The sequence below is a fragment of the Metopolophium dirhodum genome, chromosome 4, assembly GCF_019925205.1.
Source record: "Metopolophium dirhodum isolate CAU chromosome 4, ASM1992520v1, whole genome shotgun sequence".
Lineage (NCBI taxonomy): Eukaryota > Metazoa > Arthropoda > Insecta > Hemiptera > Aphididae > Metopolophium > Metopolophium dirhodum.
The window spans coordinates 22,395,697-22,409,660 of record NC_083563.1 but is presented as its reverse complement, the minus strand read 5'-3'; the positions used below and the strand labels follow the sequence as shown (position 1 = coordinate 22,409,660).

Genomic DNA, 13,964 nt, shown 5'->3' with positions numbered 1-13,964 from the left:
ATACGAATTTTCCACAAAAAAAAACATTAAAACGCAATGTACTACGTTTGTCTCAAAATATAATAACACAATTATAACTTAAACTCTTATCGTTTGCCGACCACTTAATGATTAGAACGGAAAACAAAAACGCCCACTGGCGCGTATTTGTTTCAATAGCGAATTCCAATTATGTGTGTTCCGGGGTTACGTTGCGGTGGCGTAGAGTAGTTTAAACTGTATCAACATAATGTGTAATAATAAGGTTCGAAATATATAATGGCCAATGGGTGTATTATTTACTCTATCGCAATATATATAGATATATTTATATTATATGTATCTCGTTTCAATGTTAATGTCGTAACGATTGGTTCAAGGTTACGAACAGGCATGTCCGTACCTGGGTGGAGTACCGCGAGAGCAACCACCTCCCCAGCACTCGGTATCCAAAGACGCGTTAGTATAAAAGACTCTGCGTAGTCTGGCAACAGCATCAAATCATCTGCAGCAGACGGTCCAGGCTAACTGTGCGATATCAAATAATTTTTTTACGTTTTTGCTCGAGCAATCTAACCACACCAGAAACATGAAGGTAAGCGTTTTCTGACATTGTTATAATAATTTTCAGTAGGTAGTATTAAGGTCCGGTTAATTGTATGTATATAACGCGACGACTTGTTGTGTGTGTAAGTAGGCACAACTTTGGAGCTTTAAAGTGTAAAGTATTTAAACATTGACCAGTTTTTGAGTGATTTAATGTTTCGATTGTGGCGGACTTCACATAATTATTTAAGACCTCAATTTCCTTTCTTCGTATAAGTTATCGTTGACTTTAAACTGGCCGTTGTATAGACTCGTAAATTGTGATGGACGAAATTCGAACGTAGTTACTTTAATAGTTAAATCTATATACATTATACGCGCACATTAGTAAGACTTACAGCCACAGTATAATAGGTACCTACCAAGCCTTGTTAAATATATTCACCCGATTATCCGAATCACTATATTGCGTATAGACTATAGATATATACCACGTGCCTAGGGAAAACTCGTATGCATAGGAAGGACTCGGGGAGTCTAATCAGGTCCTACTCCGCAAAACCATTGCAAGATATATTTCATTAATTTCAGTTTTTATATAAAAATATCCAATTATTAGTATTATCATAATTATTATTCTAATTTCTATAGTTGTTTTTATAAGGTAATATATTATAATAAATTACTTTAAACTGTGTATACAGAAAGGGTGTGGGGTGGTGAAGCCTACCACTTAACTACAATTTTTTACTCGAAAACATATTGGACTCGAGTGCCTATATTAATGCCCATATGATAATATCTCTTTATTTTGTTATTGTCATGTAAACAAATAATAACAAACTGTACAATATGGTTAATAATAATATGCCATCCGGTCTACAGGTTATTATGGTAACGCTGTTGTTGGCCGCTGTCGCCCTGTCCGCCGCCGAAGCCGGAGCAATCAACTACTACCACCCTGCCCCGGCATTAGTACCGGCACCAGCATACTACGCCGCCCCGGCACCAGCTTTGGTCAGGACCCCGAGCCTGGACAGCGCCGTGGTGCACTCTGAACGCGTCGGAGGCAACTTCGCGTACAGCTCCGTCGAGGGACACGCGTACACCGCCCTCTCACCGGTCGTACACCCTGCCCCAGTGGCCATCGCCTACAAGGCCCAGCCACTCGTCGCCCCGTACCCCGTCGTCCACGCCGCCCCCTACCCAGCCGTCTACGCTCCGGCCAAGTCCTTCTACTACGCCCACTAACCTGCACCACCCACAATGACAACGACGACAAGGCCCACGCTCAGTGTTTGATCTAGTTTCCGTTTTTATCTCCATAAAAACACCGACGCAGCGTACTGTGCATTATCGCGAATCTATATTATAATAATAATTATTATTTTGTGTTTATAATGTCGGTACGCGATATAATAATTAATAATATTCCGTTTTATTATTATCACAATGCGTCGGTACATCCCCATCTCGCCTATATAATAATATTATATACGCGTGACTTAAAATTTACTTCCCCACACCCAACCACCTAACGAACGTACACGGATGCGTTTAATATTTTTGTACTTTTTTTTTCAATATTACCGAATAAAAAATATTTCTGATTTGAAAAAATGCTGTTGTTTTATATTTTTTATTGACGTCGTGATAGAATTGTGTACGATGACAAAAAATAAGTATCCTACTATCAATATTTGTAAAAGGTACCATATAATAAAGTAAAAGAACTAGTAAGTGGAAGTAGATTCATGAATAATTTAACGTATATGGTGTATTACATTGTTTTAGTCCTAAAGTACTAATATTATAGTATATTTATAATGTATATATATAATTTAAATTTAAATATGAAAAGAATGAATTCACTTAAACTTTATGATTATTGTTTTCAATTCGACAATTGTAGTCTATACTAATATTATAAAGAGGAAACAAACATAACTCCAACATGGCTACATTTCAATTTTCATTGTTATAACTGTGGCTCGGTGGTAGAAAAATGTGGCCTGGTAAAAAATTTGGCAGCCCTATTTTAAAACTAAATAGCCCCTGTGTAATCATTAATCCGTATTAACATCATAATATGTTTGTCGAATTAGTATATTGCAATTTGCAATACGCCAAGACATATTTTCTAAAAAACAGAATGATAATAATATTATCATTATTTAAATTTATTACTATAATGACAATCGAAGATTCGATCGTTATAGGAAAATCATCTGTACCCTGAAAATTTGTAATGCAAAGTCAATGTCTGAGAACTGTGCTTAAAGCATCGTTCAGACACTGTGCAAAGGGATAAAAATAGTTTGTATATTTAAAAACACACGTAACTCTGTAATATACTAATATGTTACAGCGGAAACTGGGTTCTACCTACTTATATTTAGCATATAACTACAATTATATTATGTAATATATAAATAAAAACAGTGAATAATTCGACATTTTATCAAATCCAGAATATATTGCATATTAGATTTCGCTTTAATGGGCATCGGAACCAGTGCGTTTTAATACAAAAACATTTAAGGGACTCCAACGTGTCATGTTTTAAGGAGTAATATTTAGGCAATTTACATGACGTAAATGTTTAGGCTATGTCTATGTGTGAGTAGTAAATTAAAATTAGTGTGTGTTTCTGAAAATCGCTGTAATGCCGCATGGAGCAACCGCTGCCGGAAGTCACTCTCGCACGTGCACACACTTTTCGATAATTTGCGAAAAATTAAAATATTCTTGTTTGCATAACTATAAAAACAACTTAACTAATTAATTTAATTTAAATTAAAACTACTTAATAAAAAAAAACATATCACGTACCTTTAATTACATTTTTAAGCTGTTTGAAACCGTGAAACATTTCTATTGATATTCATAGAAAAAAACTAAAAAATTTCAAAATTTTAAATGTGTCAATAAATAGTTCAATAAAAGTAAAAATATTTTTTAAATCATACCACATACTGGCTCTTATTATAGAAAAAACTAATATACATTTATGGTGAAAATTTCAAGTATCTACGGTTGCTATTCGTTTTTAAATTACAACAAAATAATAAAATTGTTCCGTTATAACTCATTAATTTACGGATCAATATTTATAATGTTGAACAAATCTAATTTCAAACACTCAAATAAATATAATTTGATTTTTCAGTAGATATACTTTTTTTTTTGTTAAAGGAAAAACGTATGACGTAAAACGTAAAATGTTGGTTATGAAAATTATAATTTTTATGAATTTTAACAATTGAAACAAGCAATTTTTAATTTTAGCTTTTGGTTTTTGCTGTTTTTGGAGACCCCTTAGAGCTGGAGGCCACTGTTTGTGTTCATGCACATCTCGCACACACAATGTTGCGATTCTGATTGCCTATACTGAACTCCTGAATCAGTATTCAAACTGCAATTATTATTAATATATAATATGATACACTGATACCGTATAATTTTGCCTAAATTTGTAATTTAAGCAGTTTTTGGATTAAGAATATGTATGTATGTATGTATATATGTATGTATATGTACAGTTTTATATAAAATAAGTTATTATCTATTAATATTTATTATTTACCTCAAGATGGCTTCTTGTGACTATTGTTTAAGGAGCAACATTTAGGCAATTGTTCCTCTATTTTGGTTAACTAATTTAGTATTTTTAAAAGGGATGAAGACGTATCGTTTTAGAAAACTATTAACTATTTTTGGCCGTTTATATGTTTAAAATTTAAGTATGATAGTTGTAATTGTTAAAAATTGTTCATTTTCGTGTTTTTATGATAAAGATAAAATTGATAATTTTTTCATATTATGGTAAATAGATACCATCATATAAAAAGATTTAACTTTAAAAAGCTTAAATCAAAAAAAAATATCTTGAAATCTATTTTAAAAATTTGTTATGACAATTTCAGAATTCGGATATGTCCAACTCTATTACATAATATTTACATTTCATACTTGTATCTCACCACCTATATAGGTACCTAAGCATAGTTTCCTATTGTCTATATTTAATAAATACCGTTTAAGTGCATTTATTCCTTCTTTTCATATTTAAATTTAAATTGCGTATAAATTATTAATATACTATGATAGTTAATATTAATACTTAAAGACTAAAACAATGTAATACACCATATACGTTAAATTATTCATGAATCTACTTCCACTTACTAGTTCTTTTACTTTATTATATGGTACCTTTTACAAATATTGATAGTAGGATACTTATTTTTTGTCATCGTACACAATTCTATCACGACGTCAATAAAAAATATAAAACAACAGCATTTTTTCAAATCAGAAATATTTTTTATTCGGTAATATTGAAAAAAAAAGTACAAAAATATTAAACGCATCCGTGTACGTTCGTTAGGTGGTTGGGTGTGGGGAAGTAAATTTTAAGTCACGCGTATATAATATTATTATATAGGCGAGATGGGGATGTACCGACGCATTGTGATAATAATAAAACGGAATATTATTAATTATTATATCGCGTACCGACATTATAAACACAAAATAATAATTATTATTATAATATAGATTCGCGATAATGCACAGTACGCTGCGTCGGTGTTTTTATGGAGATAAAAACGGAAACTAGATCAAACACTGAGCGTGGGCCTTGTCGTCGTTGTCATTGTGGGTGGTGCAGGTTAGTGGGCGTAGTAGAAGGACTTGGCCGGAGCGTAGACGGCTGGGTAGGGGGCGGCGTGGACGACGGGGTACGGGGCGACGAGTGGCTGGGCCTTGTAGGCGATGGCCACTGGGGCAGGGTGTACGACCGGTGAGAGGGCGGTGTACGCGTGTCCCTCGACGGAGCTGTACGCGAAGTTGCCTCCGACGCGTTCAGAGTGCACCACGGCGCTGTCCAGGCTCGGGGTCCTGACCAAAGCTGGTGCCGGGGCGGCGTAGTATGCTGGTGCCGGTACTAATGCCGGGGCAGGGTGGTAGTAGTTGATTGCTCCGGCTTCGGCGGCGGACAGGGCGACAGCGGCCAACAACAGCGTTACCATAATAACCTGTAGACCGGATGGCATATTATTATTAACCATATTGTACAGTTTGTTATTATTTATTTACATGACAATAACAAAATAAAGAGATATTATCATATGGGCATTAATATAGGCACTCGAGTCCAATATGTTTTCGAGTAAAAAATTGTAGTTAAGTGGTAGGCTTCACCACCCCACACCCTTTCTGTATACACAGTTTAAAGTAATTTATTATAATATATTACCTTATAAAAACAACTATAGAAATTAGAATAATAATTATGATAATACTAATAATTGGATATTTTTATATAAAAACTGAAATTAATGAAATATATCTTGCAATGGTTTTGCGGAGTAGGACCTGATTAGACTCCCCGAGTCCTTCCTATGCATACGAGTTTTCCCTAGGCACGTGGTATATATCTATAGTCTATACGCAATATAGTGATTCGGATAATCGGGTGAATATATTTAACAAGGCTTGGTAGGTACCTATTATACTGTGGCTGTAAGTCTTACTAATGTGCGCGTATAATGTATATAGATTTAACTATTAAAGTAACTACGTTCGAATTTCGTCCATCACAATTTACGAGTCTATACAACGGCCAGTTTAAAGTCAACGATAACTTATACGAAGAAAGGAAATTGAGGTCTTAAATAATTATGTGAAGTCCGCCACAATCGAAACATTAAATCACTCAAAAACTGGTCAATGTTTAAATACTTTACACTTTAAAGTTCCAAAGTTGTACCTACTTACTAGCTTATACGAAGACGGAAGAAAGCAAATCGTGGTATTAAATAAATATAGCTATGTCATATAAGTTGTACCTACTTAGTACTTACACACAACTGCATACAAATCGTCGCGTTATATACATACAATTAACCGGACCTAATACTTAATTCTACCTACTGAAAATTATTATAACAATGTCAGAAAACGCTTACCTTCATGTTTCTGGTGTGTGGTGAGATTGCTCGAGCAAAAACGTTAAAAAATTATTTGATATCGCACAGTTAGCCTGGACCGTCTGCTGCAGATGATTTGATGTTGTTGCCAGTCGACGCAGAGCCTTTTATACAAACAAGGTTCCGGGTACCGACTACCGAATATAGCGGAGGGAGTTGCGCTCTGGGGTACTCCACCCAGGTATGGACATCGTGACCTTGAACCAATCGTTATGACATTAACATTGAAATGAGATATATTTATATACATACATTATATATTGTGATAGAGTAATCAATACACCTATTGGCCATTATATATTTCGAATCGTATTATTATACGATCATGTTGATACCGTTTAAACGACGCTACCGCAACGTAACCTTTTCAAACTTAACCTCGGTGACAAAGATAGCCAAATTGCACTTATTACCTAAAAAGAAATGGTCGAATTGCACTTGAGTTCAAAAAAGGTAATGGTCGAATTGCACTTGAGTTCAAAAAAGGTAATGGTCGAACTGCACTCGGTTAAGAAGCAGATAGTGGTCGAACTGCACTCGTTCAAAAAAAGGAGTTACAATTTAAGGTCACTATATTATGGAAGTTCACATTTATTATTATAATAATATTTGACAATTTAAGAAACTAATCTAATCCAAGCTAAGATTTTTTTTGTAAGGGTAGCTTAAAGGTAGCACTCTTGCCCCAAATCGATTTGTTGATTCACACACTAGAGGGAACTAGCCTTGGCTTTTACTAACTACTTTTTTGTAGGAAAATAATTTTATCATTTTAACTTATACTAAATATCATCAGTTAAGTATTAAATTAAGTACCTATTTATACAAAATATGATTTTTATAAAAAAAAATCTTTATATACCTATTGTACAATTTCTGGTATAAATGTCAGTAGTACAAGCTGAATTGTACAACTACGAGGCCACAGACTGACAGGCCACAGCTACAGAGTAAGCTAGTCAAGGATCTAAGGGCTGTATAAATTGGAATCTATTGAGCAATGACCATTCATTTCAATATCCTTTTCAATAGAAAATGATGTACTTTGTACAAATTACCTAGGTATATCTCAAAAATTAATTTACAAAAACCTATAGTTTAAGATAATAATTATATCGAGGTAGAGTTCCATTCTCAAATGTTGAGTAAGCAATGCATTGTACAACATAAACAATAACAAGAGTGCAGTAAAACTAAATCAGGGATTGGCGAAATACTTTCAAAAATTGTCTTAAAATACAAAATACATTTGATTTTAATTGGTAATTGCCAAATACAGAATACTTTATAGATACACTTTAAAAAAAACCCACATAATTAAATAAAAATAAATTGTAAATTGTTTAAGTATTTTCAATAAATTGATGGTTGTATTACAAAAGCGATAAGCCTAATTGTTTTATTGATTTTTTTCCGAAAACGTTGGCCTAGTCAGAATTATAAAACATTTATTCAACAGGTCTTAAGTCCTTGTATTGAAACGAATTAAATGTGCCAGTAGTAATACAATAGGTTGAGTGCGAAAAACGAAAAGTACCTATTTAGTATATTTACTTAGATTATATTAAAAATAATTAATACTAAGTAGGTAGTTACATAATAATAAACAGTACCTATATAAATACCTAAATATTTAATTCAAAACTTTTATCTTTTTTCATCTTCTTTATACATCTTAAGCAATGTATATTATATAAAAGATGCATAATACATTTTAAAAGTACACAGTATAAATTCGAAGGGGGTGGAGTGGCCGTGCTGACTATGGCGTCGGTTTCGACGCAGACCGTCGCTAGTTCGAATCTCGACCACGGGCGGTTCCTCTCTCTGGGCAGTCAACTGTCTAGACTTCTAGATAGAGAGTATTTTTTTGTATGAATGTCAATAAAACTTTATTTGTTGGGTAAAAAAGGTTGACAATTTATTACAAGTCTCCTACTATTTTGTTACAATGACAGTTGAAAAATATAAAAATCCTTAGTCTCAGTTTTTTTTAAGCATTTGTAGTTCAAATCTTGACAAAATACGGAAAAATCACGAAAATCAGCAAATTATTTTGAGTTGGGAATTCATAAAAATGTTTCTTTTTAAATCTAAGATTTGAAAATGTAATACAAGATTATTCATAAGTTTGTCTACCTTTATCAAAAAAAAAAAAATGTCTACAAGCGATAAATTTAATTTTTATGAGCGTTTGAAGTTCATATTTTTACAATACCTATTGGATATTCACTCGATTTCTCATGTAATGGTTTTGTTATTTTATTGTTATTCAAAAACGAATACGGAATAATTGTAGGCACTATTAGGGATTCTCACTTTACCGCCCACTGGACGGAAAAAGGACGCTTTCCAACGCTTCAACCGCTATCGAAAACCAAACTTTCTGTGCAGACGTGACAAAAAAATATTTTTTTCTCTTTTCAACTAGTACCTATATAGATAGTTTCAATTTTAAACATTTTTTGTATTTTTTTCTATTAATGTCAATAAAAATGTTTTCGATGAAAATGTTGTTTGTATCATACAGTTTGTAAGTATGATAGATTGAAAATGTATTAAATATTCTACTTTTATAACAAATGATTGAAAATTTAAAAAAAGGTGGATAAGTGGATGTCGCTCTGCTGTACAGTAGGTTACAAGCGGGTCACTGTAATGGATGGTGTTAAATTTGAATTCAATGATATAATATCATTGTATAAGAAAAACGATTCTGAGCGAAAACAGTCAGTCAGCCTATGATTTTACCAAGTATATTTGATGATATTATTGTGAATAAAGTAATTTATATATAACCTATTTACTCGGAGCCTTGTTTTAAATTTTCAATCTTTAGCCATAAAAGTTAAACATTTTATACATTTTTAACCACAAAATAATTAATAAATTCTAAATTTGATAAATGTTGTCAAAATTTGAACTTTAAATTCTTATAAAAAAAAATTGTGCCTATGTATTTTTAATATTTTTCAACTGCTATTAGAACGATATATCAGGAGCCTTATATTAAATTTTCACGCTTTTTTACCCAACAAATAAAAATTTATTGATATTTATAGAAAAAAAAACTAAAAAAATTGAAAACTGACAATGTCCGTAAACAGCTCAAAAAGAGTCAAAATATTTTCAACATTTTATGGTGTATAGAAAATGCTAATATAAACATTCAGTGAAATTTTCAAGGATCTACAGTCATTCGTTTTTTAATTACAATAAAATAAGAAAATTGTTACATGAGAAATCGAGTAAATATCAAATGTTGTAAAAATATAAATTTCAGACGCTCATAAAAATTTAATTTAAGTTTCTTCTAGACATTTTTTTTTTGATAAAGGTAGACAAACTTATGAGTAATCTTATATTACATTTTCAAATCTTAGATTTAAAAAGAAAAATTTTTATGAATTCTCAACTCAAAATAATTTGCTATTTTTCGTGATTTTTCCGTATTTTGTCAAAATTTGAACTTTAAATGCTTATAATTAAAAACTGTGACTAAGGATTTTTAATTTTTTTCATCTGCCTTTGAAACAATAACCTAGGAACCTTCTCTTAAATTTTCAAGCTTTTTTCATCAACAGATAAAATTTTATTGATATTTATAGAAAAAAAAACTAAAAAAATTGAAAACTGACAATGGCCGTAAACAGCTCAAAAAGAGTCAAAATATTTTGTAAATTTTATGGTGTATAGAAAATGCTAATATAAACATTCAGTCAAAATTTCATGTCCCTACGGTCATTTGTTTTAGAGTTACACCAAAAACCAAAATCGATTTTCTCGAAAACAGATTTTGCGTAAAAATTCCCGTTTTTCCTTAATTTTTCTTTTGTTTTTCACGTCGCTTGTGAAAACTACTGGGAAATTTTTACTTTTGACCCCCCAAAGTACCAACTAGATTCACTTTCCTATCAGAAAAGTTACTATTGAAGAAAATCCAAGCACTTTTACTGTCCTAAAAGGTGATGACAGACACAAAAATAAAAAAAAAATAAAAAAAAAAAAATAAAAAAAAAAACACACATCATTGTAGAATCAATACATTCATCGCTTCGCTCAGAATCTAAAAAGGTTAACACGGTTTTTCTTATAAATATTTAGAAGTTCAAAAAATTTGAACGAAATTTGATAATATTTAAACAAAGAATAACAGAAGGTAGATAGATACAGTTGTAGATATTTTTTTGTAATTTAAAAATATTATTTGTGGGTTAAAGCTTATAAAGTATACTATTATATTGTATACACACAATAATATTTTAAAATGTAATAAATTCGCAAAAATTAATTCAACTTATTATATCGGCTATACCTGCAGCCCTATTATACAAATAGTAAAATAAATTACTTTAATAGTTATATTATCATCAAATATACTTAGGAGTTAGGACAATAGTACCTAATTTAATAGGTTTATGTTCAGAATCATTTTTCGTATACACTATAGACTATAGCACTCTATACAACGATTTTATATCTACACGACGACACTTACTGTACAGCAGAGTATTACTCACTTGCTTATATTTTTTTTTTTTTTTGGTTGGTAGGTACGCCCAACCATGTTTAACTCACTTTTAATAATTATTTGACAATAATTAAAATGTAGTGTATTGACTACGTTGTGTATAGGCGGTGTTATGTAATATTGTTTCTTAGATAAAATTGGTTCAATTTTGTTGTTGTGTTGACTTATATTTTTATCATTATTACTATATTAGCAATTAGCATAAAATGGTTTTCTAGAGCACTTTTTGCATCACGGTAGTTTAAATTTCACTAGGTACATCATAACAACTCTGGTATAGGTGTAGGTATAGGTACCCATCCAAAATCCGGTTTAATATAAGTACCTAGTAGTATTTTATATCAATTAGTATATTAATACATATTATTGTTGATATTAGCATATATTAAATACACGTATCTATGTATAAGCGCGTTAACCATTGGTTATACATAGTATTTATAATCAATGGTAATACTTAATATGTCATCATAATACCATTATTACCATATAATATGTTTAATGTTTATATGTCAAAGCGGGGGGAAAAAAGGAAAGTAGGTAATCGATCTGCTGTACAGTAGCGGAGAGTAATAAGATGCTCAGACACTCTAATATTATATGTGTTATAACTTATAACTTATATTCGAGTTCAATGATATAATGATATGAATATATGATTAATTATTACATACGAAAAACGATTCTGACCAAAGACGGACTATAGGTTGGCCTGTATTACTAACTATTCTAAGTTTATTTCATCATATAATTTTTGATATTGCTATATTAAAGTAATTTATCTTACTATTAGTATTTTTAGGTTTAATTATTTTTCAACAAAAGCATTACACAAATTATAATATTTAAATAGTTTATTTATTATTCAAATGAGTGAATGAGTCAATACCACCCTACCGCCTTACCGCAGAACAGTGTAAATAGGTTTGTAGTTCGTAGTATATAAATCGACAAAAGCATACAATTAATCTAATTATTTTAAAAATGTCAATGTGATTTGTGACATTGTGTATAATATATGAAAAGTATAATAAGATATTAGGTATGTACAAATTTCAAGTCACCACGAAAAATAGTTTTTACTACAACAAAATGACTTAAATCGTAATTTTTTGTTTAAATATCTCATTTCATCCAATTTTTAAATTAAAATGGCTATAAAAAAAATTATGTTTATTTAATTTTTAAATTTTTTGGTTCTGTTTATGATGAACCTTGTATTCATTTTTCAAGACTTTTGAACTTTTCTATACAAATTGAACATTTTATACGTTTTTAACTACAAAATTATTTTTTATTTTTCCCAATTATTAAGTAAGTAGGTAGGACTTAGGTACTGAAAATCTTTTACTTTCGACCCCCTAAAAATACGTACCAACTAGATTCTCTTCACTTTAGAAAAGATATTGAAGTTGAAAATCAATATATTTTTTCTACTCCAAACAGTGTATCCAGACACACACAAGAAAATAGCATCATTGTAAAATCAATGTGCATTTAAGTAGGTATTTATTATTTAAGAGGACGTCGCACCCGCACATGCTGTCTCCGTCTTACACGTGTACGACATAGCAAATTTTACGCTCAGCAGATCACGTTTAGTACTGTTAATTTTAAAATTAGAGTGAATTGACCTCTGATAAAATTTAAAGTTAAGAATGTTATCTAGGGCATCTCGTCGGCTTTTTGTTAAATTTTAATTTGAAATCGAGTTATGAGCATTAAAAGATGTATAAACAATTTACAATTTTAAAATACTCATAATTCACTTTAAAACTGAAATATAACAAAAAGCCGATGAGATGCACTAGATAAAATTCTTAACTTTAAATTTTATCAAAGATCAATTCACTCTAATTTTAAAATTAACAGTGCTAAACGCGATCTGCTGAGCGTAAAATTTGCTATGTCATACACGTGTAAGACGGAGATAACGTGTGCGAGTGCGACGTCCTCTTAAGAGTTTTCTCTCTTCGACCCACGCGCAGCATAGACAAAACGCATTTGCGCAGAATCATTTTTTCTATGTTTTCAAGTAATCTTAGAGTAAAATCACCCATTATAAAAAAGATAGAGAATAATATTGAGGGAATGTCATATCGATTTTAGATTGTATTGTTATTTGACTTTGTATTTGAGTTTCAAAATAAACAAAAAAATATTGTAAATTGAAATGATGTTTAAATTGTTTTGAAACAATATTTAGAGAAATCGATATGACATTCCCTCAAAAATATTATTCTCTATCTTTTTTGTAATGGGTGATTTTACTCTAAGATTACTTAAAAACATAGAAAAAACGATTCTGCGCAAATTGTTTTGTCTATGTTGCGTTGGGCCAGAGAGAGAAAACCAATAGTGCGCTGACATCCTCTTAACGGACCACTCTGAATCTAAGACCGTGTAGAGAACAATCAAATTTTGGCCCTTGAGGCCTGAATTCTGATTTCGCGGCGATTATAATTTATAATATTACAATGTCCGCCGGCCGCCACAATATTCATTTTTATCTTTTATTATATTAACACATCTTTCCGGGGTACCATAAGTGAACATCCAAAAAAAAATGAAACAAAATAGAAAAATTATTTTCATTATGTTAAGCCTACTTTCTGAAAACGTAAAAAATGACTTTTAAAAATAATTATGTCTAAGGCGTTTCATAACACATCGGCGCCTCTGGATGTTACTGTAATTTAATTTGTGATTTTCTTAGAAGTAGATAATTGATATTATGAATAATTATAATTATAACATAACTATATTTATTATTTATTATATATTAATATTAATTATTATGTATATTATAAATTCTTCTACTTGCATGGTATATTTTAGCCGATAAGATTAAAATATAAAAGCCGGCGGCGGAAACCGGTGCAGCGGCCTATAGTTTGTATAGCAACGCGGTGACG

The 13,964-nt window shown here is 31.0% G+C and overlaps 2 protein-coding genes across 2 annotated transcripts; one reads left to right on the top strand and one right to left on the bottom strand.

Moving 5' to 3' along the window:
• Positions 1 to 416: 416 nt before the first annotated feature.
• Positions 417 to 2,145, top strand: LOC132943717 (uncharacterized). Its single transcript, XM_061012777.1, has 2 exons — positions 417 to 574; positions 1,411 to 2,145. The coding sequence occupies exons 1-2, from the start codon at positions 569 to 571 to the stop codon at positions 1,774 to 1,776; spliced, it is 372 nt and encodes a 123-aa protein (XP_060868760.1). The 5' UTR covers positions 417 to 568; the 3' UTR covers positions 1,777 to 2,145.
• Positions 2,146 to 4,829: 2,684 nt separating this feature from the next.
• LOC132942705 (uncharacterized) lies at positions 4,830 to 6,653 on the bottom strand. The gene is made up of 2 exons (XM_061011324.1): positions 6,498 to 6,653; positions 4,830 to 5,564 (listed from the first exon to the last, which is right to left on the bottom strand). The coding sequence occupies exons 1-2, from the start codon at positions 6,501 to 6,503 to the stop codon at positions 5,199 to 5,201; spliced, it is 372 nt and encodes a 123-aa protein (XP_060867307.1). The 5' UTR covers positions 6,504 to 6,653; the 3' UTR covers positions 4,830 to 5,198.
• Between the last annotated feature and the right edge of the window lie 7,311 nt (positions 6,654 to 13,964).